The sequence below is a fragment of the Gymnogyps californianus genome, chromosome 2 (genome assembly GCF_018139145.2).
Source record: "Gymnogyps californianus isolate 813 chromosome 2, ASM1813914v2, whole genome shotgun sequence".
NCBI lineage: Eukaryota > Metazoa > Chordata > Aves > Accipitriformes > Cathartidae > Gymnogyps > Gymnogyps californianus.
The window spans coordinates 161,998,934-162,026,828 of record NC_059472.1 but is presented as its reverse complement, the minus strand read 5'-3'; the positions used below and the strand labels follow the sequence as shown (position 1 = coordinate 162,026,828).

The 27,895-nt window shown below is 37.4% G+C and overlaps 1 protein-coding gene across 4 annotated transcripts; it reads right to left on the bottom strand.

The window, feature by feature from the left end:
- Positions 1–464: 464 nt before the first annotated feature.
- WDR48 (WD repeat domain 48) lies at positions 465–27,491 on the bottom strand. Of its 4 annotated transcripts, none has more exons than XM_050892194.1 (19): positions 27,441–27,491; positions 19,279–19,419; positions 18,865–18,943; positions 18,504–18,586; positions 18,255–18,384; positions 14,857–14,945; positions 13,865–13,966; positions 13,284–13,508; positions 11,806–11,880; positions 11,369–11,471; positions 10,960–11,057; positions 8,963–9,070; positions 8,468–8,564; positions 7,846–7,941; positions 5,573–5,678; positions 4,008–4,095; positions 3,362–3,438; positions 2,132–2,324; positions 465–1,508 (listed from the first exon to the last, which is right to left on the bottom strand). In XM_050892194.1, the coding sequence occupies exons 1-19, from the start codon at positions 27,486–27,488 to the stop codon at positions 1,413–1,415; spliced, it is 2,034 nt and encodes a 677-aa protein (XP_050748151.1). In that variant the 5' UTR covers positions 27,489–27,491; the 3' UTR covers positions 465–1,412. The 4 variants fall into 4 exon arrangements, with proteins under 4 accessions (XP_050748151.1, XP_050748152.1, XP_050748153.1 ...); XM_050892195.1 differs by having other exon boundaries at positions 18,504–18,561; positions 18,867–18,943; XM_050892196.1 differs by lacking the exon at positions 27,441–27,491 and having other exon boundaries at positions 18,865–18,939; positions 19,279–19,355.
- Between the last annotated feature and the right edge of the window lie 404 nt (positions 27,492–27,895).

The window sequence follows — 27,895 nt, the reverse complement described above, 5'->3', positions numbered from 1 at the left end:
AGAAGGTAAGGATTTGACTATTTTTTCAAATAAAATATGATGAAAAATATTGTACTTTTTGTTTGACCAATACAATCCCAGTAATATAATTTATTGGGACTTTCTTTAGGCCTCAACCTAAATCTTGATCGCAAGATACAGGAAGGGCAAGAGCATATGTCTCCTGAAGAAACTCGAATAATATACTGCCCTTTGAAGGCACTTGTGCTTCTGCTTCAGACAAGAGTCATTTTTACACAATTTCTTTACGAGGATTTGTAATTTGTTCTGGCTACAAATGGTTTTCTGGGACAGTCCCACATTTTCTCACGAAAAGCTGAAATGCCTTTACCCCCTCCCCCCAATAAGTTAAACTCTATAAAAGATTACTATGAGTCTATGACAGTCACAGATTTTTAGAAATAACAGTGAAAAGAAGATCCGCATAAATCTATAACAAAAGAACAACTGCATATAAAACTTCGGAAAAGAATAATAAGTATTTTTATATCATGAATATGAAATCTGCTGAGAAGTTTCTGAAGTTTAACATTAAACATACGACGTTATTTTCAGAATGGTCTGAAGTTTTAACAAAATGTCACATAGTTTTGGAGCACAGTTACCAAAAATTAGACTAGTGTGTCTTTAGAACACCTAGGACACAGTGCAGGAAGTAGTTATATACATTTAGAAAAAAAAAAACCAACTCTTTAAGTTGCTGCAAAGCATGTTCACTATTATGATGCACAGCATCATTGGACTGACCCTGCTACATTATCTATCTAGTGTTCTTATTCTGCATGTCAACAGCTCTCTAAAGCAACAATTGCGTTGCAGTATTAAAACAAGTCTAACGTTAACCCTTCATTTGCAATTAAGCGGGCCGATTCTTTCAAGTACGCAATACCTATTTTCTGTTGTTCTCCAAATTTCTTTAAGTGGTAGAAATGTTTGAGTAACCTGTGAGAAATCATTGTAGGAACTTTATGAATGGAATGTACTAAAAATACCTTGTGTGCAGTTCTGAATTATATTGTGAACACAGCAACTAATATGGCCAAAACGGTTTCATATCAAGCATGAGCAGATGAGGATATTATGTTCTGGAAAAACAAAAGCAAAAAGGAGGAAGCAAAAGTCTGCACTGGATTATCATCCGTTCTCTGTACACCTCACACAACACGAACCACTCAGGGACTTCCCATCTCATTGGCTGAGACTAGGACAGACTTTAGTTTAAGTCATATAGATTTTTTTCCTCTATATTACAGATCTATTAGTCACTTCAATTAAATGTATACTTTCCGTCCATACTGAGTCATTAGAAGTCTCATCTACCTTAGGGGTTCAGTGGGCTTCTATAGTACTACTCTTGGAACCAGTACAGTATGGTCAAGTAAATAAGTAACCATTTGGGTCCACCGCTCCCTTCACGTTGATTTCTGGCGATAATGAAGCGTCAGATCACCACCACTCTTCCAAATGAAGTGCTTTACAGTTCGAAGGTCCATATTCGGATCCAAAACCTACACAGTAAAAATTCATCTTTCATTCCACAAATCTGCTAGATTGTCAGATATTCAAAGATAAAACACTCTGGCTGGGCAAAACAATCCTATGGGTGAACTGGCATCAAAGATGAACCACGCAAAGGCTCAGATTTTTCAACTAGCAAGTAAACCTGACACATTACTGAAAGATTTTAGCAATGTAACATATAACTTCATACTACAACCACCTCCTCAATATTTAATCTTCATGCACTTACTACACTTACTAGACAATTCATGATTTCGGACAAATTTTAAACTCTGCTAGAAAGGTAGAATTCAAAACATTCCAAAAATGCTAGAAATGGAACTCTATGGAATTGTATTAAGTCTATTTGTTGAGTATGAGTAAGTAATCCTATAAAGGCAACTAGTCAGACCAAATTAAACAGGCATACTATATAAATTCTTTGATCCGGCTACCTGCAGCTGTCGGAACTTGTGTCAGCAGTAAGTTAACATGATGTCAAAACATTTACTTAGTTTTAAAAGTAACAGATAATCTATACCATATTTCAAGCTCAGTATTCAGAAATTCACAACTGATTCATTGCTAGACATTGGTTTTGTTCACAGGCTAAAACACCCAAGTAACTTACCTGGTCCTGGCACAGAAGTTCAATCTTCTCCTCTGCTAGCACAGCGATGTCCTCCTCTTTTTCTTGTTCTCCTGCCTTTTCATTATTGGAAGAGCTAGTTGTCTGAGACTCATTATCCAAGTTTATGATTTTCTCATACACGTGTTCCATCACTTTCCTCACCTGAAGCATATCGCTTGCTGACAGTCGGTCTCTATATAAGGTAAGTGAAGTTTGGCAGGAAAAGACTTGTGAAACTGTATTTCTTATCTTCACAATACCTTAATCTGTAGCAAACTACGCAAGTACACAGATAAGCTCTTTATATTATAAGTTTAATAGTAAATTACCAGGATCATCCAGAATACTATGATCATAACAGCTATTTATCCAAAGATTCACGTAGCAAAAGGGACTCAGAAAAGTGGTAAGATATTCAAAAGACGGAATTAAAATCGAACCTTAGATCAAGAGTATTGTATACAACCCTCATTCTTTCAATAGAAAAGGGAGAAGGACAGAGGATATGGAATAATAAAAGAGGTAAGCCAGAGTATGCTGTTCACCCTACTACATTAAAAGAATAAGCAGCAGCAGTTTTCCCACAAAGTATACAAAAAGCCTGTGAAGCTCCTCTTTCACAAATTGTCTCTGATGTGAAGAATTCAGTAAGACTTAAAGAGGAACTAGGCATTTGTGGAAAACACCAAAAATTGTTGCATATAAATGGTAGGCATACTGTCTATGACACTGACTTCATATCTGAGGACCTGCATTGATTTCTAACCTATATAGCTCCCAGTTACAGCTAATGTGACAGGCAGACTATTTTGCATTCCCCACTGTCAGGTTTTGTACCTTTTTCTTTTAAAAAGCTATTATTCATCACTGTCAGCAATAGGAAACATAATATAAAACTGTGGTTCTGAACAGTGTAACAATCTATAAATTCCTCTGTTTTCTGATTAAATACCACAAAAGACAGAAAGTCTAATTTCAGTAGTTAGTTCTTGGATGTTTCTTAGCATAAACTCAAGCAACTGCCCATTGAACCCAAAAGAAACCTACAGTTCTTTCAAATACTCTGATATAACTCAATGCTTCAAAGCGATGCTGCTTAAATGACTAGAAACTTCTACAAATTCATCAAGCACAATACGATTCTCTGGCAAAGTGGCTTTTTTGGGGGGGAGGGGGTTGAGCTTGCAATTCTCTTTCTGCAGTTTTGAGAGTCAAATATGCGTTACTTACTTTTTAAGAGTTTTTGCCCCTGATGATGAATGAGGTTGGAGGTAGAAGGGAATCTTATTGAATTTGGGCATATTTTTCTAGAAGGAAACAAATTTGAAAAGTGTTAATATAGGATGAACTGTTATCAGCTCCTATTTCCACCAGCTGGTATGTGAAGTATATTCAGCTCCTAATTATCAAAAACCAAGAGAGATTCTTAATCAACATAACCACCACAGCCAACTTCCAAATTACTCATATTCCTGAGATGCTTCAATTTACATGACGCACGTATCATCTAGCTTTTGAATATCAATTATCATTTATTTCAAAGGAAATTAGATAGTATCAAAAGACTGCAGCAATTTGAAGAGTATTCTCTGTTCCTGAGCTCCACACTTGAAAAGGATACCAGTTATGCACAGTGCTTTGAATTCTTTTTCTAAGACTTTCTGTCAAAAGAAAGTGAGCAAAAATACCTTAACTGGACACCTCAAAAAATAATGAATCTCAAAGGGTCTTGAATACAGACCTTGAGACCACTTATTTTAAATACAAACAGAGCAAAAATTTAAAGTGTCATTTCAGACCCTGTACAGTTAAAAAAAATTGTAGTTCACCTTAAAAGACCAACAAAAAAAGCAAAATCTATACACGTGATACTTACATCCACAGTGATGTCAATTACCCATTGTGGCACAGTTTCATTAAGAAGCATAGATTCAGTTTCACCTCCTGAATCCCGACATAATAACCTAAGACGTACAGAAATAACCTTTGTGAATGAAAACAATTATTGTAATGTGCATTAAAAAGCTTTCAGGAGAGGACCTGCCCTTTTAATGGGCAGGGAGCTTGAACTTGGTTAGCTGGCCCTTCACATCATCAAACTCATCGGGGAAGTGATCACGTATTTTCTGTAAAGACCAGAAAAAGCAGCTGCAGGAAAAAGACAGATCCCTAGAGCAGAAACAGGGAGAAGTATCTCAGGAGACTATAGGCTATGGCACAGAGAAATTTAAAAAACGACTTTGCTCATGGATTGCGTATGTTTGTGTGTTGAAGTACAAAACTGTCAGGAGAAGGGGAAAGGCACCTGGCATGAAGCAATTCTTTTCTGCTTGGGAAAAATGAGCTTTGCGCACAAAGTGTCTGCTAAGCCCTGACCAAATGGAAAGAATAAAACCAATTTTAAGAAATGTGCACATACAATGGTGAAACAAAGCCACATACAATTTTATAAACTCCAATTAAGTATTTTGTCAGAGTTCTGCAAGCCACCTTTTAGGTCCAATAAGCATGGCTTGCTCCCTCCAACGCTGTCTTTTCAGTGTTCTCGTAAGAACAAGCTGTATAAGATGCAAGGTCCACCAGTACAGAATGGATGCAAATATTAAGCACCAGCTACAATGTAAATATATTGATACTGCAGAAAAAAATCAGTTTTCAAAGCTGAAAAAGGTTACCCTGTTTTACTGACCCATTCATGGACTGGAAGTTACGTATTTTTGGGGCCTATTCAGCCTGGGAAACAAAAACAACAAATCAAACATCTCCCACCTCTCAAATTTAAAATCCACTATGGCAGTAAATATTAAATGCTTCACGGTATTTGAAAGCTTGGCATTTGTTTTGCAGCACTATTAAACTGTCTCTGACATATCATATATCGCAGTTAGGCTTTTCAATGTAGAATGAAAAGAAATAGAAGGGTAATCAGTATATACACATTACCATACAGAACCTGTGCGCCTACCTGCCAGAGCTTAGGACCTTCTAATAGGTCATCAACTATAATTTTGGGAGCAGAAACCAACTCTCTAGTGAGTAGGATCTCCTGTCTGAGTCATTAATGCTCAAAGACCAGCACAACAGACTCGTAAGAGGAGTTCTACAAGAATCTAAAGTAGCACAATTTCATTCTAAAACAAAGTTCAGTTAATCAGTTTGCAGGAAGAGGGCACCCAAAAAGATCTCAAAGCTATGACATACAACTAAGAACAATATACAGCTCTTACCGTTGTAACACCCCACACCTTGTTGATGTTCAAACTGACATACTCAGCTGGACAATGCAAAATTATCATTAACAGCTGCTTATTTTGCTTGTCAAGGGCATGTCTTGAATGTACAGTACAGAATGGATGCAAGTATTACATTTTGATAACATTTCTGCTTGCACAAAGGAAGCGATTGTTTAGCCATTGAATTTACACTCTTGAGTTTTTATACCTGAACAAAGTGCGTCCTCCAGCCTCACCAAAAATAACTGGTGTATGTGGTGGCACCTGAAAGTATCCATTTCCTTTCTGGACTCTGTTCTCCTGCTCACCATTTACTGTTGGAAAAAAATATACACAACAGTGAGACTGCACTAGGCCTTAAAACTGGGTATACATAGACCAAAAAGTGTCTTTTCCACCTACAGCTAATGTATTTCATAAATTAACAAAATCATAAGCTTCATAAAAAACAAGAAAATCCCCATTTCCAACCCATAGCAAGTATATAAAAAGGAACACTAGAGAGTAACTAGATCAATACAGGTTTGTGGAGGGCCTATTTCAAAAGCCTTTGAGAAAAGGGAAATAGAGCTCATGAGCCAAAACCTGATTACTAGTTTTCTCCACTTCCTTAACAGAACCCTGAGGACTTGTCAAACTGAACAATAATATTAGAAATCAACTAAAGAGATTCCACTGAGAAAGACTATTTTTCCCCTCTATGCTGACAGTACAGAACTCTGAAGGATGTTAGCTTTGCTCTTCTACCTGGATTTGCCAGATGTCAAAACAGTGTACTAGTAAAGCTCGGACTCACATTTCCTTGAAGTTACTGCATTCTAAATTCAATTTATTTTTAGCTAGTTATAGCAGCATGGTCTTCAAACACTGAAGAACCTGATTCCACATCAGATGGATAGCATATTAAAGACAAATCAGCATTATTTATGCACCTCTTGAACAGTACAGCTTCTAGTCAGTCAGATATCTTGAAACATAATATAGAAGTAATTAGATGCCTTCCTTTCACTTGAGAAAGATCATCTCAATTACACTGCAGCATATAATTACCGTATTTGAACACGATGTTGAATTCAAGCAACGTAAGACATTTAAATGGTATAGTCTCATGAGATGAATAATTCCTTAGCTTTCTGACCGGCAACACATGTAGTGAAAGAAGTGTCAAAAATCGTATCAAGCAAACAAACCAAAAAAGAAAATCTATTCTCTATTAGAAGGGATGAATATGATACTGAAGTTAGAGCAAGTGAAAAATTCTACAGTTTGAAAGATTTCTTCATAACACTTCTGTTAACAATTGAGAGGAACAATACTGCACATATATACATATATATATGTATATTTAAGTTCTTGTCTCTTTACACAAATTTCAGTGTCCAACAGGTACACTTTATTTTCTTAAGTCACTGTTCAGTGTCAGTTTCTTAATTGTTACTTTTGAAAGGGAAGATGAAGACTGATTCTGTAGTGAATATTCTAAACATTCCACTAATCCACAACTATTTACAGAAATAAGTAGTGCAGCATCAGTGTTCCAACAATACAAAAGTCTGTGAGTTATACTTCTCATACGTAGCCTGGCTCTCAAGTTGTAGACTGCCAATACACAAAAGTATGAGAATCAGCAATTTTATCCAGAAAAGCCTGCCAAGTGCTGTAACACTCCATGGAAATCATTTCTGAAAGAAGAAAGTAGCTAACTCTTGGCACAATCTTTGTCATAAGATGGCAAGATATTGCTGAACTTACAGATTTCTTAATTGCATTATCTGTAGAAAGTAATTTCTTAATCACCAAAGACAAGACTTTTCAGTCAACTCTGATCTAGGTTGAATTCATTTCAAACTTAGGAGTTATACAGTCTCTTTTATTCCGCCAAATTCAGCCACTATCTTACATTTTACATAGCTGTGCTTTTTATCTCATGCCTAGTTAGACTTAGCATTATTACCTTAAAACAGCACTCTTTAAAGTGGTTTTGTATAGACCTACCCCATGAATTATTCTAATATCCACTGAACATATTTTTTTGCAATAAATCTTTCTTTTATTTTATATTGTTCATAATACCTACAAGCAAACTGGAATTATGTCAAGAGAATACCGGCTAATGTAGAATAACTGAACTATTGCTCTTTGCCGTCATTATCTAGGCTGTTTCTTTTCCAAGTCCAGCCTTAGTTTTGCCAGTAATTGTTTTTCATCGAGGCATCATGCTTCTGTAACTTCAGAATCATCTATTCATCTACTTTTTTATGGACTAGAGTTCTTAAGATTTTTGCTGATACTTTCAGAAGAAAGCTACTCAGCAAATTTTGCTGTAAAGCAAATTTAAAAGCATTAAAAACCGCTAGTCTATAATGCATACAGAGACAGGTATAAAACAGCAAGTCAAGTTGTATGTGTTAAAGAAACAGAAATATAAAAAACCAGAATGTATGAACAAATCCTAAAAAAGGAAAATATTAAAATACTAACCATGATTTATTTCGTTTTCTTCTTCATCCATTGGATTGATATGTGTTCTAGGCCAATACTCCAGAAGTGCTTGTAGCAGAAGCCCTCCAAGGTTTACTGTCAAGACATAGTGAGGTAGAACTTCAGTTACGCAAAAAATGTTGGCATCATAATAGCCTACATTTGACCCACAGCTGACAACTTTCCCAAAAGTTTGAGTAGTTCTGTTCCCAAAACAAACTATTTATGGGCACAGAAATCTGCTTATCACAATCTCAGAGCGATATGTTACAATCTTTCAGGAAAAGCTGATTTTCGAATCACTCCTGTTGGATCACTCGCATGCTGCAACATTCTCTGGATTAGGTAACAGTTCCAAGTTTAGGAATGTTACTTTTTCCCTTTTGCTTCTTGAAGGTTTAAAACCAAATTAAATAAAAAACCTGAACATGACTGAAACGTTTCAGAAAAAAAGCAAACATTCTCATCGGAGAATTCTCTGCAGAATTTAGTCTCAAGAAAATAAGCCCTAAAATCCAACCAGCTACTGACATATGTGGCACTGGAATACTTTGAAACATAAATACTGGAATTTATTCTGCTTTTTTGTCTCAATAAAACACTGATATTAGTTAAAACTTACATTTTGGATCAGAACCATCTGGACTGCTAAATCCAGCATCCTTTGCTGAAACCCAGGCTGCAAAGCAGTCACTTTCATCCAAAGTAATTGTCAACATCTGTTGGAAAAAGACCACCAGGAAGAGGAATGCAATAGTTGTTTTGTATTAAACAAGTCTATAAATTTATTTTGTTCATACTTAGCTGGGCATACAGAACAAAGAATTTGTAAATGCATGATAGCACACTTTATTTACCAAACTGTATTAATTCATAATTGGTATTGGTGGATTTAAACTGACCATATCATGAGGGGAAAAAAAAAAAATATCTATTATTCAGATTACTAAGAACTGAGATAAAATTTGCTGTTTTGCTTCAAAATAAATCTAATCCATCAGATAAATGATGATCATTCTTCAAAAATTATAACACACTAAAACCTTTGTGAACAAACAGTATATGAAAATATATGAAATATGATATTAGAACAACAGATTTAGGAGTTGTATCTCACCCCAGTTTTCAAGTCTACTGAGAACCAGTTTGGCACATACACCATTTTAAATCTCTTCTTAATTTCTTCTTCAAAATCTACTTTCCCAAGGTCTTCAACTTTACAGGCCTGTACACCAAAAGAAATACACAAGTTTTTAAATTCTGAGTATTGAGTCATATCAACACCTCTAATCTTTCACTTGACTTTCATATACACTTAGAATGATTATGACTTATGATTTCTCCATGAGTACTGCAGTCCAGAAACACACAAGTTAAAGGTTCAAATTTTTCTCAAAAAATTGAACAATAGTTTATGTGGTAAGTAATTTTTATTTCTTATTTATAATTTGTTTCTGAGGTAGTGGCATCAAGCCAGTGGAGAGGCATGGAAGTATTACTTCACGTTAATAAAAAACATTTTCCCTATCACTGAGTAGATAGTTGTCTTCTAGCATCCTCATCAGTGTCAATATTTCAGTACAACTCTCCATCAAACATCAATATTTGTTGCAAATCCAGCAACAAATTCAGCTCAACTACCACAATGGGAACAGCAGTGAGTGAATGTGTGTGCAGATTCTTTTTTCCTGTTTCAGTTTATCTATCTGTTTTATTTTATACTTTTATTTTTAAAGTTCCTCAAGTGAGTCTGCTAACATCCAAATTCTTGTAATCCACTTGCAGTGTCATCCTGAAACCTGAAACACGTGTTTTAAGCAAACTCTAAGGATTGTAACCTTGCAAGACTTATTTCCTCAAAATCCAGGAAAAGTTACAGGAAGCAAAGACCGAAGGGTGTAGCTACAGTTAAGAAACCCCCCCTCTTTTCTTCCAGCATCCTCAATAAAGAGTCTGAGCTTGAGAGTGCAGTGATCCTACACATAAGATGACACTTTGACCTGGCGAGTAACCCCATCTCTAAAGAGAATACGGATTTAAACATATCTAGGAGATGCTTCTGAGACCCTTACTAACAAAAGAGAAAAAGAACTGAAGGTACAAATTAACATTAGCATTTTACTTTGGTCCCTAGATCTAACACTGTACTTAAATATATACCAACTGTAAACTGAAAGAAAGAAAAACTATTCTCTGTTCCACAAAAGTCATCTAGATCATTTTTAGTTCAAATCTACATTCTCCAACTTAATTCTCTTCTTTCTCACTTCAGTCAGCAACTCAGTAAGTTAGCTGAGCATACTTTACTTCATTACTGAATCTTGGCTGGAGCACTGCATAGTTCAAGATGAAAAAAAGATTTAGAATTTCAAACAGGACTTTGCAAGAGAAGAAACTGCTGACCATTTCACTGATCTGGGATTCCAGTCCTTTCTCTCTGCACTCTCTCCCCCCTCCTCTGATAAATCACTGGGTAAAGCAAGATAAAGAAACGCCATGCCAAGTCTCCCTCTTCTCACAGGAGCAAGTAACACTAGGCGGTAGCCATGCTTCCTTCTATTAACTTTCCTTCCAGTCCTGCCTTCCTGCCTGCTATCTTGCCAACTAACAAGGGACGCGGCAGTTTCACACTCCCAGAATAATCCACAGACTACTAGTCAGCACACTGGCTTGGGATCTGCGGGTTTGTAGCAGGACCTGAAGCACAGGTTTCCCTTTTGCAGGCTAAGCTTTCTTATGCTATTCCATACTGCATTGGGCAGACAGGCCCATGGGCCTCTATGAGCCCTCTTTGAAACAAAACCCAATCAAAACAAACATTACTATTTTCAGGAAAGAATTCAAGGGGCTGAATTTCAGGTGAATAAAGATGTCAATACTTCACTGAATTCAGGTGAATGAAGATGTCAGCCTCATGTCAAGCAAAGATGCAGAAAAGCTCAGAAATGCCCCCTCACCTTTCAAAAAGCAATCTTTGCATTATATCTTGGGACAGAAAGATGACTTACTTTCTACCATAGGAATCTGAGGCACTAAAAAAAAAAAATATATAAAAAAGGTACAAAACAATTAATCATCCAACAGTAGATACTTAATCTGAAATTATATACTTACCTTCAAGACATCCCAGTATGCCACATTATTATTTGTGTCTTTGGTTAATATGTGTCTCTTGTCGTTAAGAATGTGGCACTGAATAATGCTAGCACCTCCTAGCAAACAAACAAGAATTAAGGTCACTACAGTGATTTTTTTTTTCCCTAATATTACATTAAATTAAACTGTATAACACAACATGTATGATTGTTCTTCAGTTTCACTATTTTATGTAAGACTTGGATATCACCAAGGTTTAAACACTATTTTAACTGTAACTAATACTAGATAGATGATAACCACATTGTCTTTGTTTTGGTTGAAATCATAGTATCAAGTACCTAAAAACTTGAGCCAGTCTTAAAGATCTACCATTTCTGCTAATGATAACAGATTTTATAAGGTACTCTGGAAAACCGCTGTTTACCTTTTATAACTTGGTCAGGCTGTGTACACAGGGGTGGTATAGGATTGGTACAATCATTATCATAATCTCCAGATGCTCTAAAATTATGAATTCCCTTCAAAGTCTAAAGAAAGAAGCAAAATAATGACACATTCATAATAATCTATAAACTTTGCTTTTATCTGTGAGTAACAACTGCCAGTTCATGCTGCTATTTAGATGTTAACCATCCAGTTCCAAGTAAGATAATTTATTTCTAAAAGCAGCATAAATAGATAGCAAAGTAATTAAAAGCTTAATGTCTTTTGATCAATTTCAATATTAGGATTTTATGATTTTTTTAAAGAAAGCTTACAGATCATAGCAAGTCACAAACTGCAAGCAACAGTCCCCAAACCAAGACTGCAAATCCCATGACTAGTTAATTGAATTCACAGACTGTAAAATATATCACTTACCCATTTATTCACAGAGGATTTAGTTGTTGCAACCCAAAGTGCTGGAGGAGGATCAGCTGATCTATCAAGTTCCATCTAAATAATGAAACCACAGATACTTTCAGGCATGCTTAACTTTGTTCAATTAGTATTTGCTCTGTGTAGACCTGCTCCCATACTTGGATGTATCTCAAACAGCACTACTTTCAGTTTACTAAAGAAATACAAAGTTTAAATGAAAAATAACTAAGCTGCAATTTTTGAAACTCCAGAGAAATTGTTTTAAATATTCAACAAATAAATACTGGACATGGACAATAGTAGATGCAATGTGTCTAAACACCCAGTATTTAAAGTTGCTTCTAGTATGATGCAATCTTGTCTAACGGACAGTTTGATAAGTACAATATTTTCTGAATTACTTTGCATTCAGATACTTCGCATGGTTAAAAAGAGTTCTGTAGTAACTAAAAAGCAGAACTTTATACGTTTGGCTCTGCTGTTACATTTCTTGGACAATAACGAATCACTGTAACTAAGACATTAGAGACCCCTTCTGATCTTTGTACAGCTGACCATAGCTTTCATTTTCCATTTTGAACTGAAATTTCTCAGATTCTGGCTTTTTCAAAACTACATTAACATATCCAGGATTTTATCTGAACGTACTAAGCCAGAATTCACTCACAAGGAAAGCCAGATTGCTTATATACTGGTATCTGTTTCAACCACACGCTCCTTATACACCTACATGTTCCAAGACCATATCACCTAGAGTTACAGACAGAAAAAAAGAAAAAAAAAAAAATATCCAAAAAGCAGTCTCTTCAAAAGACTCAAGACTTGTGCATACAGTTTTCTCCAGTTAAGAAAACATCATGTTTACGTGTTCAAAAAACCCACAATAAATTTTACTCCTGGTTCCCATCAGTATGCAACACATTCTAACACAGTCTTGTGCATATGTATTGCTGCTAAGAAACATCCATTTTTGTCTAAAGCCTTGGCAATGCCGGTTTAGTTCCTCAAAACTGTACTAGAGTCTGGCAAAAACAACTTTTCATGTCTGAAGCATATTCAATTTCAGTAATATTTGAATTTGCATATTTTCAGTAGCTGCCAGGCATTTATCTTCTTCAGACAATTAAGTTTCAGACATAATTTAGGAGACAAAGCCAATATACTGAAGACGTGGCGTAGTAAACACTTGTTACCCAATATGCATTCTTCTATCAACTTATACCTTAAGCCACTATTTCATTAGACAACATGCAATACAATTACACTTATATACTGTGAGGGTGCCTGAGCACTGGCACAGGTTGCCCAGGGAGGCTGCAGAGTCTCCGTCCTTGGAGATATTCAAAAGCCGTCTGGACATGGTCCTGGGCAATCGGCTCTAGGTGGCCCTGCTTGAGCAGCAGGGGTGGACCAGGTAATTTCCAGAGGTTACTTCCAACCTCAACCATTCTGTCATTCTCTGAATTAAACTCAATTACCTTAAGAACCGGTGCCTTTTCTTCACAGATAAGCACACGGATATCAGGATTTCGTAAATCTGTACAATAAATCTTCCTGTCTCTTCCTCCTGAATAAACATGAGTGAAGGCTTCATTGACCTGCAGAGCCCAAACACCTTCATCATGGACTCGATACGTGGCTATACATCTCTGCTGCCCAAGGGACCACAGGCGGATAGTCCCATCAGAGCTGCCTGAAAGACACTGAGCAACAACCATCATACTTAAATGAAGCAGGTATTTAAGTCTTTTAAAATAATTTTTTCCATAATTCTTATGGTTATATTTTTCCATCAAGACGGTGCTAATGAAGACTGGCAGTTAACAACTCTAGCCACAATTTCCAGACATTTTATGTAAACCACCTTCTCCATACCTAGATGGACCTGTAATAAAACAGAGCTTTCACCCACCAGCCTCCCCGCCTTAATCACTAAATATCTGTAAAATACTTGTTAAGCTACCTTCTGTAATCCATGACATAAAATAATTATATTGAAAAACACTAATGACATTTCTGCATTGTGTAAAATGCCTTTGTCTCAAGTTAAAGCACATACCTGTGTGCCATCTCTGTTCAACAACAAAGCTTTTACATTGTCCGTGTGCCCTTTGAGTTTCATTAGTTTTGCACAAGTTCTCGGATCCCACACCCTTAGAACCTACGTAAATAGACATCAGATAACTGGCATTAACATCATTCTTCCCACCAATGCATTTTCTCTACAGAAAATTAAGCCTTTCCGAATAAACCGACCCTTATTCTGAACACACAGACATCCATCACCAAAACCATACTTCATTAGAACAAGATAGACATAACTAGATCTTATGCACCTCTAATAATCAGATGTGGTTTTCTTCACTTTATTTTAATTTCACTTGTCCTAGCTTTTTCTGTCTCCTTAAGAAATTAAAGAATGGAAGTGACTGGAAACAGGATAGTGTGATGTGTGTTAAAAATAAGATTCTGAGAATCCTCTCAGATGTTTCGCTGGTGTATCCTATTCTCATTTTTATTGACTTGGAAATACTATTCTCTCAAGGTTAGATTAGGTAAAAATACCACTCGCAGGGGATTTTAGGGTATTTCACCTTCCTTTACAACAAAGAGCATGGGCTATCTCTTGGGAACACTTGAACTTCATCAGTTCACTTCATTTCCCATCTCCTGCAGAGGTCTTAACAAATTGCTGGCACCACTTCTTTCTTACCTGTGGCAACTGCTTCAGTTTTTATAATAATCTGAGTGATACGCCCCCAAAATCAGAGCTCTTGTGGTGAAATGTAATGATCTCTGATAGAGAGAGGGTTACACAAGATGATCTGATTGTCTCTTCTGTGTATTAAAGCTATATGGATATATACACATCTTCAGACTGAGGCAGGTATTTGTATCCTATACTTACAGTCCTACTTAAAAAAAGTGTCTACCCTCACTATTAAAAACACAAAAAACTGCTACAGACATGACATTGAAAATGAATAAAATTGTCTGTTTATACTAAATTTTGAACTGAAGTGGAATGAACCTTACCAGATTGTTGCTTACCTTTTCAGTGGACCCTGATACAATAACTGTTCCCATTTGATTCATCGCAAGGCTGTAGATAGAGTCTTTGTTCCCACTCAGGGAAGAAGCTATTGCAAAATAAAATTTACATTTTCAATTTTAATGCTGTCATTTGAAAAACATACTTATTCGCTCAAAAATGGTATTTTAGGGTATTTTAATACCCTTTGATCCATGACAATAGTGCCACTCTACTCCATATATAGAGTTGCTTTAAAAAAAAAAGAAAGACTATATACAGCATACTGCTAGGAAAGCCCCATCCCAATTCTTAATCTACTGCTGCATAAAACCAAAGTAACCCCTCAGACTTATGGTCATTACAATCCTGGTGCCCTTTTGGCACCACAATTCAGTGCCAGGACCATCAAGGTACTCTTGCTCTTCTCAACTACTTTATTAGAGAATGACACTTCTATGTGATCTTATAATACACAGCATTTGGATTTAAGCACAGAGATTTTTTTTCCAAGCCAAGTAGCAGTAAAATTCTACATTATATATTAAAAGCTCTTCTCTTAATTCAGCAGAGATGCATTACTGACGTTACACTGCAGTGTTGAAATGTGTTACTTGAGCATGGATGCTACCTCTGTGTTTGTCAAAACCATACGGCAACTCCTTAGCATCACAACTACCATCAGAATTCTGCACCATCTAGGCTAATCTACTTTTGGACAGATTAAAGTACCAATTCCTCAACCGGGAAAAGCAGAGACACAGCAAATGAAAATCATCTATTCAGAGAGCACCATTAGGCACTTCATCAAGCCTCAAAACCATACGATCAGTATGCCAAAAAGGCTGAGAATAGCAACGAACTGTATTGCCAGAAAAAATGATTTATGTATATTATGGAAATAAGTTTCTCACACAGTATTTGTGACCCAATATCATAAACAGTTTGTCACAGCGGAAGAATTATGCAGCTTTACTTCAGGGTCCTCTTAAGCACTAGCTATGGCTACCCAAATGTAAACTTTCAAATGAAATCTATTATTTGTAGCCAAAATAAACTGATAGTCTTCCACTGTCCCCAGAGAATAGTTGAAGGCAAAAAGCAGAACTGAAAACTCTTGAAGGTTAGCACACTGGTCAACAGCCATAATAATTTATGAAAGGATAATGCACAGTTATCACAAGCTGGACATCAGGAATGGAAGACAGAATCTTAAGTGTACAGAAGCAAAATTTATGCCAGAGCAAAAGCAAAGCTCGACTCTACCCTCTTCTGGAAGGGACTACCTCAAAGCAAAATCTCCCCACTTAATTTCAGTTATGGCTACGCTGACTGAGAGACTCTTTAAAAACAGGCTTCCTTTTAACGCTGGCTTGTGTACATTGCTTCCCTGTAATCAGATAGGAAATCAATGCACAAGAACAATCTTCATTTGCACTCTGAGAAAATCAATACTGTTTGCAAGGACTGAGGAAAACCAGATTCTTTAAGGACATATACCGTGTTCTTCCCAACAGAAATACTGTTAGCTGGGAGCACTAGAAAGAAAGAAAAACAACTCCCCCGCTTCCCCTTCCTCCCCCTTATGAAGCATTACTGTTCTAACTCTAGAAATGCAAATTTATTCCTGTCATCTTAGAGGTAATGTCTCCACTTCCATTTGATCTTGGGCTCAAAACAAGCATCAGCTCCTCAGTACTCCCTGTCTCCCATTTATGATTCAACTGAATCATTTAGGTTCTGTATCACTGTTGCGGTGTTCAAGAAATCTTCCCCCCCCCCCCGACAACTGATTTTTCCTGTGAGCCAGCAAATAAATTCCTCCTTCAAAAACTCCCTGTTCAACCAGAAGATAGCATAACTCACAGTTATCAGCAAAGTTCGGTGATAAAATAATTCTACTTTCAGTGAAAGAAAATTTCTGGGAAATATAAGGTAAATCTATTTAGTTACGTGCAGTTATGTGCCATCCCAATACTATTCTGCAGTGAAACACAGCTCACTAGAAGCCATTTCTCTTCTGAACGCTACACAGACATGCCAGCATAAGGGTCTACTTGAATTAAAAAGTCCTGTAGACAGAACAAATGCAAAACTGACAGTTCTGCCCACCAGATGCACCTTTGGTTTTAGAAGTTACCAAATCCATAAAATTAACACACCTTTCAGAATCAGCCAAAACAGTAATTCAAGAAAACACACCAAAACAACTATATACCTGCCTCCTATTTACAGAATCACATATTCCTGAAATTTCTTAGATGTTGTGCCAATTCCAAATTTTAGTTTTCCAGATTTTTCTTGAGTCATTCCTAACCTATTAATGAGGAAGCAAGTAGTCTTATTTAGAAAATTCAAGTGTGGCAGTGTAGCCAGATGGTATATTCTTTCCCCTTGCATACATCTGAGACTCTGCTACTGCTTAAACATATATCAAACATTAAGTATAAAACGAAAGAGATCAGTCACTTTGAACACTATTTTTCCAACCTACCTACAAGCAGCAAAACACACTGTGGTCAAACTACACCTCTTTCTGAAAAAATATATTGTAAAATAGCCAATACAAACCACCAGGATGCTGATGACCCAGATTTATGTTACTCACTCGAGCAATCAAATCTCACTGAACTTGAATATTGCTGTCATACTTCCCAGAAGAGAAAATTAGCTGGCTCTATCTTGACTATTCTAAGAAAGCGGTGTTGGAATTGCTCTATGGGAAAGATCTCGTAATTTACTATAAAGCCTTTATTGGGACAGAAGCAGGACAGATCACTTCCTAAAAGATGATGATGACGTTAAGGATTAACCCTGATAAGTAGAATCTACGGACAGTTTGCCCTTGCCTTCTAATAACTAGTGAGTTAGATCTCACTAGTATGCTATCCTTACATGTAATTAGTGCTTAGTATTACTTTACATGTTTTTTAATCTAATTTATCTAGTAACTTTATTCTTCTGACAGACAGATTTGATAAATGTATCAAGTCCTGCTTTAGGAGCTGTACTGCATTTTTTTTGCAGCATCTATATAAACATAAAACCAAACCCAAATTATAACACACAGAAAATGCACTGACAAATAACCTAAGGGAAAATTTCTATAATGGGTCAGTTGAGGAGCAAAAAGCTTCTCAAGCTAAAGCTCTATCAAGTTTCAGAGAATACCAGCTCACTACATTTTAGGAGAAAATGTTCAAAAAGACCTGTCCTCTATTCTAAATGCCGTGACTGTTGGCTGCTCTAGATTTTCAGCTATTACATAACCCAACAAATGGACTGATAACATACTAAACCCACCTTGCATATTTTTTATGTACACACAGAAACAGGTATCTACAGTTTTAAATTGATCTCACAGATTATGCTACTCAATAAAATGCATTGCATTTGCCTCCCCTCCCTAGGTACCTACTTGTTACGGTGTTATTTGAGGCAGTCAGTGCTGTTAGAGTATTTACATCCCAGAGGAATATCTGTCTGTCCAGCCCGGCAGATGCTACCAGTTCTTTATCTTTTGCATATGCTAAGGCTTTCACGTAATCCTACAATAAAGTAAATATAACAACACAAAATCAACAGCATTATACATTTGAAGTCTACATCTTAACATTTAAAAGATTGTCAGTGATAACATACAGTATTTACAGATAATGTTTTTCACCTTATGCGTCCTTAGTGTTGACATGCAAAATCCCTTATGTGCATTCCATACTTTAACAGTAGTATCTGAAGAAGCAGATATCACTAAATTGGAAAGAATAAAGAGTAAACTTTAATTGCTTATATATTACTTTAGAGCATATTTGTACTACTCTAATTTGCTTTTCAAAAAGATTAAAAGAATCCTTTATATACATATTTAAATTTTCATTAAAATATCTGCCTACACTATCAAATTTACAATACACATCACAAATTAATTTTAAATGCTAAGAAAAGAGGGAAAATAATTAAAGCAGCAGATAATACATTTTTATGCACAACTTCTGAATACTGCAGTTTTCAAACATTTAAGTACTTACATGTTTTACCATTGCAGCAGAGCACAATATCATTTACCCAATCTGTGTGATGTTCCATAGATGCTATATAAGGGTCTTGCTGCAAATTAAGGAAAAAAAAAGTTTATAAGATCTCATCACAAACGGAAACGATTGTGACTATCAGATCCTGTTGTGATATTTTCTTCAACCTTCAAATGGATCAAAAGTTGCCTAATGCACAGTTGCTTGAAGTCACTGTTCCAGCATCTTTTTGTGAAAGAACTATACAGCTATGTAAGATATCACAGCATGAGCAATATCAAAATGATTTTCCTATCATAATAATTAGCAGCTGTTAAAAAACAGTATCAGATGTACACCTGTAGGCAGCTTACCAGCACGGTAACTTGGAAAAAAGTAGGTTTAGACATTAAGAATCCTCTCCTGATTTACCTTGTGCTGATTGACACTCCATATCCTTATAATAGAGTCTCGGCCTGCTGTGAAGAGTCTATTTAATGCTGGATCCAGCTGAAGTGCATTTACCCCATTTCGGTTATACTTCTCCACTTCATCTCTAATCACATAGGAGACCTAAAATACATTTACACAAATCCAGTTATGGTATTAAGACATTGACTTGGCCATAAAATCCTAACATCTAATTTAATCTTTGTGAGGTTCTTGGGTAGAAAATATTAAGAGCTTTACAAGCACTAAATAAGTCTGTCAGTTTGAGAGTTACCAACACCACCTCAGTCGTTCCCCACCCCGTCCCCCCTGCAAAATGGGGAAGAATCATAGAGAAGGTATCAGCAGTGCTAGAACTTGAGCCCAAAGCATTATTCAATAATTGCAACTCAAGCTTAGATCCAGAGAATCCTTAGTTCAATTCTGTGCTCTGCGCAGATATTCTGGGTGATCTTAGACAACACACTGAATTTGTGTCTCATTTCCTAAGCAGGTTTCACAGTTTCCATAGTTGGGATGACAGTATTTCCCAGACTCACAAGGGAGAAGATACGGTCACTAAGGATTACAAAGCATTGAAAGACTGCAGATACAAATTGTAGCTATCTACTTCAACTGTCGCTATTATTTTGAAACAAATTTTTTTAAAAACTACTTACTTTCTAATATAATAAGAAGCACAAATATCTACTGCTCTTTCAGATAAATTATTCCTTTAGTTTCTTTCCTTCTGTATTCGACAGTACTGTGTGTATATGTTATTCCATTGTTTTGTTCAGAAACACTAGAAGGAGATTTAAGGAGACACTGCAAAGGCTACAGCACTCTCCATTACTACTGTTCAGTAAAAACAATTATAAGGCACTGCAGTTTCTTCAGAGCTACCCCATTCACACTCTGCTGCATCTCTCCCAATTACAGGGTTTATGCATTACTACGACGAAAGCCCTCACACTTAGAGAAAAGGAGGGGAAGCTGCCAGCTATGCCTCTTCCCAGATTCTGTAAAATATAATCAGAACAACAAGGTAAAATTTTATGCTTGGTATAATCCAATCTGCCCACAGCAGGAATCATTTGGATACATAAGTACCAGTGTTTTGAAAACACTTTCAAGGAGCAGTCTTGGGCTAGAGATCTGAAAGCAATTTTTCACTCCAATAACTGCATTATAGCAGTATAAAGGAAATGTTTTCCAGATCAGATCTCAGTTACACAAAATAAAACCAACAAATTAAACAAAATGTTGTGGTCCTTATCATTGAAGAAATATTTTACAGCATCTCAGATTCTATACCACAAGAACTGACAGGTCCATTTGGTGAACGTGGGCAACACCTCAACTGAATTATCCCGTCCTAGTGCAGCACAGTAAGAGAACTGATGCTTCTAGAAAGCACACATCCAGTTCTATTCTCCATTTTAGAAACAGCTGCAACAGCTCTATAGACCAACACTGGAGGATCAAAATTAAGAGCCTCCTGAATCCTTCTGCCTTAATACTCTCCGTTACCATTCCACAAGTCCTTTACTACATTTATCATGTTATGTCCCAATGCTCTTAAAGCACTTCTTGCTCATAGTCTTTGTTAGCCACTCAAGTCCTTGTAGAGTCACAGCTCTTCCTCCCAGTTTCAGACTGTGTCCTCATTTCCAACACTCTCTGCTTCTCTCACCCATTCCAGGCTCATCCATGATATTCTTGCTATCCATGCTCAAGTCTCCACCTACACACAGCTTCAGAGACATTACTGAGAGGAGACACCGTCAACCACGCATAACAGTGTTATGTTAAAACACTTCAAATACTTGAAGTATTTTTTTTGTGATGCAGAGAGCAAGATGTATGTGCAACTCCTCACCTGGGCTTGATCATATCATGTCTATATGGCTAGAAGACCCACACAGACTACTTGAGTAAAAGAACGTTACAAACAAAGTCAAGGTTTAATGTGATAAAAAACACAAGGCAAAGCGATGGCCATCAAATTCACACTGCTTTCAAACTCTTTGAATAAAGCCAATGAAAACATTCAGTTAAAAATACTAAGTGTGAGCAGATAAGCCACAAATTCAAGGAATTCAGAACCTAAAGGTCAGCAGATCAAATTTGATGTTAGTTACTAGGGAGAACAATCTCTTCCTGAATAGAGAGTCAGACTCAAGATCAGCAGGGGCCCTTCAGCTCTTGCTTCTCCAAACTGCTAGCAGGATATTTTTTGACAAATCGTCAATTTTTGGATTTGTTCCTCTTCTGTCAGTCACCTCCCATATTTGTTATATTTTCAGGTATAATACAGAGCTCTTTATTCCACTCATAAATAAGACTGTCAAACTATGTTAGTCACCCAAGCATTTTAAGGAGCTTTTTGCTCATAATAATGTTACTTTTTTAATTTACAGGAGTTCAAGTAAAGAACAGCCATAAATAACTCTTAAAAATGCAAAAAAGCAAATGGTGGCTTACTCCAGTAAATAAGGTACTTTTCATATATGATTGATGCTTTCACGGGACTGTGGAAATTGAGTAATATTTCTATGTTAATCTTGACAGAATTAAAGAAGTTTCATAATTTCTTAAAATGCAATGGACAAAATATTTTCTTGCTAAAATAAAGAGCTAAATATTGTTCTTAACACAGAAACTAGCAGTGAAAAAAGCTCATAGAGATTAGCTGTAGTAAAATAATTTTCACTTCTTTCTACAATGGAATTTACATAGCTATTAAATTTCCATCTTGAAGACCTTGAAACTGTGGCTGTCAGCTCAACTGGGTGCTGTTTTTCCATCGTTCAAAGACATGACCGGGAAAGACTGACAACCATTTCCCACTACCACCAATACTGAAATATTCAAATGAAGGTCAAATTTAATTTGCCTTTTATTCCTTTTAATAACTTCCACACATGAATTTAGTCAAACATCTCTTGGCAAGTATTGTTTATATTTTAAGAGAACTGAGACAAAGAGAGGAATTATATTGTTTCAGGGTTAATGAGTCTGTGGTAGATCTAAGAGCAAATGCCAGATCTCAGTACCAGTTCAGCATTAAATATAACATCATCCTTCTTTCTTCCTGTGAGAAACTTGACGAAGTAACTCTACTGCAACAACTGAATTAAAAAAGATTAAAATCTTATTTCTTACTGTTACTTTTTTGTGTGTGTGTAAATACATGACAGCTTTGATGGAAAAAAAGATGGCAAAACAACAAAAAAACTTGACACTTACAAAATTACCCAGCAATGACTGCTACTGTTCATAGAATTCAACCAGTTACTTTTGCCTCTCCTCAGACTTACAATTCTACAAAGTTTTATTTTCCACTCACAGAAGGAATAGTATACCTTTCCTCATAAATGGTCCTTAAAATTTAAGATATAAGAGTAAGAAGGAAAAGAAATCCCTATTGTATAAAGAATAGGTAATGATCGTTTTCTGCATGTCATGGGAAGAAACTGTGACAGCCATTTTTCAATGATAAAGGTGATTCTAATCCAAATTAACCATGTGCTCCTTAAAATTCTTTTTTTTATTTCTAATACTAAAAGCACAAGGGGAGAAAATTAAGATGAAAGAAAATTATTTTGTGGTCAGCAAGTTTATTTGATACCACAACAACATTTCAAATGAATACTGCTATTTGAGCAGTTAGGTACGGACAAGACAAACCACTTTTCATGAAAAGAACATGAATTGAAAATGATGACTATGGCACAAAAATGGACTCTCCAACTCTTATTGGAGGCCTAATGACATCCTAGTAACTGTCAGTTGCTTACACTGGAAATACTTAATAACTTTCTTTTCTCATCCAAACCAAAAAATGTTAAATGGTCCACTCTTGCAAACCAGTGATTGAGACTGAAATAAACATCTTATATATTAAAAAACCTAGAACAAGACACACGGAATATGTGGCTGAACTAAAAATAACCTCACAAGACATTTGCTGTACACCACATGGAACCTTTTAGAAAGAGAGGTATAACACCAGAAGCATCCAGGCTTGTATTCAAATACATCAATTATATATTAACACAGAGGGACAAATTAAGGGTTCCACAAAAGCTGTTGAAAGGGTGCTGAAATGCCTCTCAACACAGGGAACTTAAAATGGATCAATAAAAGCAACAGCAACTTGATTTAAAAGACCTGACACTTGTGTAAGAGTGGTGGACAGCAGGCAAGTTCACTAAACTGAAAAGTTCACTAAGACGAATAGAGGAAGATTGCTGACAATCCACATGTGGTTCTCCATGATATCCTTATTTTTGGGAAAAAAGGTCAGAAAGTGGTTTTTTGTTTGTTTGTTTTTTTAAATTTGAGTGTCACTGAGTATAGAAATATAAGAACTATTAGTAAATATTAGTAACTATACAAACAAGTACAAAAATATAAAGGATATATTCAAGTATGTGTGTACACACATATATCTAAACAATGTAAAAGCAACAGGCTTTTGGCTGAGAAGAAATTGCTGTGATAAAATTCAACTCTGACGCGCAGCATACACATCTTTATTGCTCCAGATAAGGTACTGTATTCTGCCTGGAGAGGACTGTGAAGGTCACCAGGAAGTTGTGACTCTAAGCACCAAATGGCATTCACTTCAAACAGGGCAGACTGAGAGCACATTACTGCTTTGTTCCTTGCGTTGATTCACAAAGTCAGTTGCAAACCACAAAGATAATAATGACTATGATATAGATCATAGTCGTTTTATTGCCATGATGGTCTAGGAGGGGCAAGATTTGTGGGATATGAAATATTTTAATAACGATCAAGGCCTTTTACATTTATACTGCTGTAGCTTTTATAAACTCCCATCATGAATAAGAATCTTTCACTGCAGCAGTGCACAAACATTACAAGGTGATGGATCCTCATTATAAAGAATTTATGCGATTCAGTACCCTAAATGGATCAGGACTAATCATCTTAATGACTAAGAGCTCCAGAGATAAAGCTACTGTCAACAGATACGTTTCAGCACACAAAGCCAAGTGAATTTCTTACAGGATCTATGATGTGTTTCCTTCATGGATGAGTGTATCAGCTGATCTGAAATCTTGTTACCCTTGTTACATTACGTGTCTTATAACAGATTTTGTCTTAAGAGATGGGCAGAATCTGCTTTTAAAAATACCACGACATCATCATGGTGGAGGAAACAGTGAACAGCTGAGCTCTGATGGCACTCATTCCTTGTTTGTAACTAAGGAAAAATTTCAAAGACACAAATACTAATGTGAGCAATTAAAAAACTGATATTTCTCAAAATCACTGGAACGATTCCGTGAGATCTGACATGAATTGCATCAAAAAAATCAGAGAAGCAGCAGTCAACCACCAAGAAAAAAAAAATAATCTATTGCCTTAGTATCTTGGTAGGGCAGATGTATCCCTTAAAATAAGTTTTAAAACTAACAACATATTGATATTTGAATTTTTATCCGGCGCTCCAGGCCCTAGAATAAAAGTAATGGAAGGCATTAAAGAAGTTAATTTTATCCTTTTACAATGGAATCAACATACTGGCTATTCGTTTGCTTAAGTATTATATATAAAATAAATATAATTTATAAATATAATGTATATATTTATCATATATAAAATATAAAAATAGTATATCTATAACATCTAATAAGCTACAGCATACAAAATCTGGTGCACTTTTAATAAATGGTACTATTAAAAAAATCAGCAGCTGAAATATTTTCTAAATGTAAAGGTTTTTTTGTTTCACTACTTTCTACTTGCCGTCATAATGCAAAATTAGTGTATAAATATGACAAAGTCAGTGCAAAAAGATCTTATTCTCTACAAGACTTAAAGACAAAAAGGACTTAAAGTTCATTCAATAATTTCATAATAAAGATGCTGATCCAGATCACTTATGGCAAAATTCCCATGTTCTGACAATAGGTTTTGAGTGTGGAGGCGAATTTATTCTGGCCAGCCAGCAAGTTTGGGCGAGTAGTTACAATGCAGCCCCTCAAGGGCAGCTACTTTAAGCCACCTGCTGAAAAGTGGCTCCATCTTGACTTAATTCACAGTAAAGTATCTGAAAGCTACAGCATGCGGCCAACTGTTTCTCACCATACAGCAGTGTCTGACACACCTCTGCGTCCCCATTCCCTTCTCAAATCAGACAACCTTACTGCTGCAGCCTTCAGACATGCATAGCTAAGCTTAAGAAACACCAATAGCTTGCTGCTGGACATTTCAGATGCCTGACTTAAATTTAAATAATTAAGCTTCCTACCTTTTTTTATGCATGGAATTTATTTTGAGGCCTCAAACATCTATTCTGATTAAACCCCTATAAACATACAATTATATGCAGAAGCACCCTAAACTGACTATTTTGGATGGTTCTGCTTACCAGTAAAACAGGTGCATCCAAGATAATAATAGTTCCGATTTCCATAAACTTCAACCAGCTCTCCTGCCATGTAAGGAATCAAGTTCCTCCATGCCCAAGAGGTATTTTTTTTTTAAGTTTCTTCCCCTAGCCTCATAGGTTTGGGAGAAATTTCTCCCCATCTCTCTCTCTCTCTCAAAAGTTTGATGTAGCAGCACTCTAAATGCTCAGTGGCTGATGGATACAACAGCCATTTACAATTCCATTACATGAACAAAATCCTGTCTAACCAAGTAGATGAAATAATAAGAGCACAAGAAAATACCTAGCTTCTACTCAAGGCTTTATATATGCCTATAATATAACCAAAATTATTCTCTGCAGATCTAGACTTACAATGTACTGGCTGAGACACAGATCAGTGTAGCAGTACATCAAACGAAAAAAAAAATCACATAACACAATGAAAGCAGAAAAGAAGACATCATAAACCAGCACAAAACCACCTGTAAATACAAGCTTTTGAGATAAGTAATGTTTGGAAAAGGAATGTAGTAGTAAAAAAGGAGACAATGTACTCTTTGATGCGTGTTGCTGGCAGGGAAAGAATATTTCATAACGAAATAGGACTACATCAAAGAAATATCTAGTTATCATAAAATCCCCCTCCTTAGGAGAGCAACCTGCAAAAACTTGTTTATGGCACAGGCAATGAAGTCAATAAAGGGCTATGATATTTTGGACTGTTTGTATTTTAAAGAATGTCAGAGGGGTTTTTTGGTAGGGCAAGGGAATTCTTTATACAGTATTGATTGAGTGTTTACCTTAACCATGAAAAACACTAAAGGCTATAAAGAAGTGCACTTTTCCTCTGTGTGACAAAACGCAAAAGATGAGTTCAAAACCGAATGCATGTCTGTTGGGTTTGCACATTGATAAAGCATTAAATCTTTTCCACAGTGAAAGCTGTAAAAATGTTTAAAGTGCTAGTAGTATCACGAACAAGAAAAAAAAAGTTGAGGACCATAATGAAACCATTTTCACGACTTTTACTGTTAAAGAGTCTTCACTTTTTACACACATTTCAGTAATTCCAGTCTCCACTAAGGCTACATCAATGTACTCATAACTACATATGAGCCCACACCACGAAGTCTGATCGTCTCTTAGGTGAGCTGAGAAAGTTTACACCCACCAGACTGCCTAGGCCACGGTCTTTTTTTTAAGAAACGCTGACCGGAGCTGGAAAGGGGCAGACGGGCGGGGTGGTTCAGCTCTGCCTCCTCCGGGCTGGGGAACCTGACCCCGTTCGGCAGCGAGCAGCGCCCCTTCCCCCTCGGCCAGCCAGGCCGCAGAGCCGAGGGCAGCCACTTGCCGCCTCCACGGACGTTCGTGGAGGTGGGGGAGCGCCACTGGGGTCTGTGTGGCGGTGTCTCCCCTTCAGCTCAGTGTTGTTGGGAAAAGGAAGGAGGCGACCGTGTTGCCATAGAAACCCTCAATCCCTGCTCCCCCCCCCAGCTGAGCAGCCGCTGCCATAGCTCCTCAGGGCCGGGCGGCAGCGTCCCCGAGGGGCGCCCTCCCCTCCCCGGCCCGGCGCCCTCCCGCCGCCCCCGCCCGCTGACCCCACCCCCGCCACCGCCCCTCTCCCGGGCCGCGCTCCCCCTCACTGCTACGACCTGTCCTCCTCCTCCTCCTGCCGCGCCGAGCCCCGCCGTGCCAGAGCCCCGCCGCGCCGCGCCCCCCCCACCGCCCCCACCGGGCCCTGCCTCGCCCTCACCTGCACTTTCCGCCGCCCCGCCGTGTTCTGCCGATGATGCGCCGCCATCTTGCATGTTGACACTCTGATGTCATTTCCGAGGAGGGCGAGCCGGCCCGGCAGTCCTGCCCCCTCTCCTCTTCGAGCCGGCGCAGCGAGGTGGGGCGGGGGCGGTCACCGCCCGAGGCGTTGCTAGGGGAACGGCCGGAGGGGGCGGGGCCGGAGGGGGGCGGGGCTAGCGCTCCCGCCTTCCCCCTGGCGTCCGACATGTTGTCCCCAGGGTAGCTTCCTCACAGCCCTTTCCCGCGAAGGGCTGGGGCGTCTCCTTGCCTGTGTTGCTGCTCACGGGGGGTCTTCGTCCCTCCTTGCGGTGCCCCAGGGGCCATGTTTTCCCCCAGGAAGCCAGGCCTGCGGGGTGAGGTCAGTTGTCCTCTCTGGAGGGCTCTGCTCAGGGCTGAGGTGTTCAGACGAGGCTG

Excerpts from the sequence above, each read along its gene's own strand:
- WDR48 (XM_050892194.1), bottom strand. The coding sequence starts at position 27,488 with ATGGCGGCGCATCATCGGCAGAACACGGCGGGGCGGCGGAAAGTGCAG. Across the intron at positions 18,944-19,278 it reads GGAGTGTCAATCAGCACAAG|CAAGACCCTTATATAGCATC; the intron begins GTAAATCAGGAG and ends CTTAATTTGCAG. Across the intron at positions 11,058-11,368 it reads GCCTGACCAAGTTATAAAAG|GAGGTGCTAGCATTATTCAG; the intron begins GTAAACAGCGGT and ends TTTGTTTGCTAG.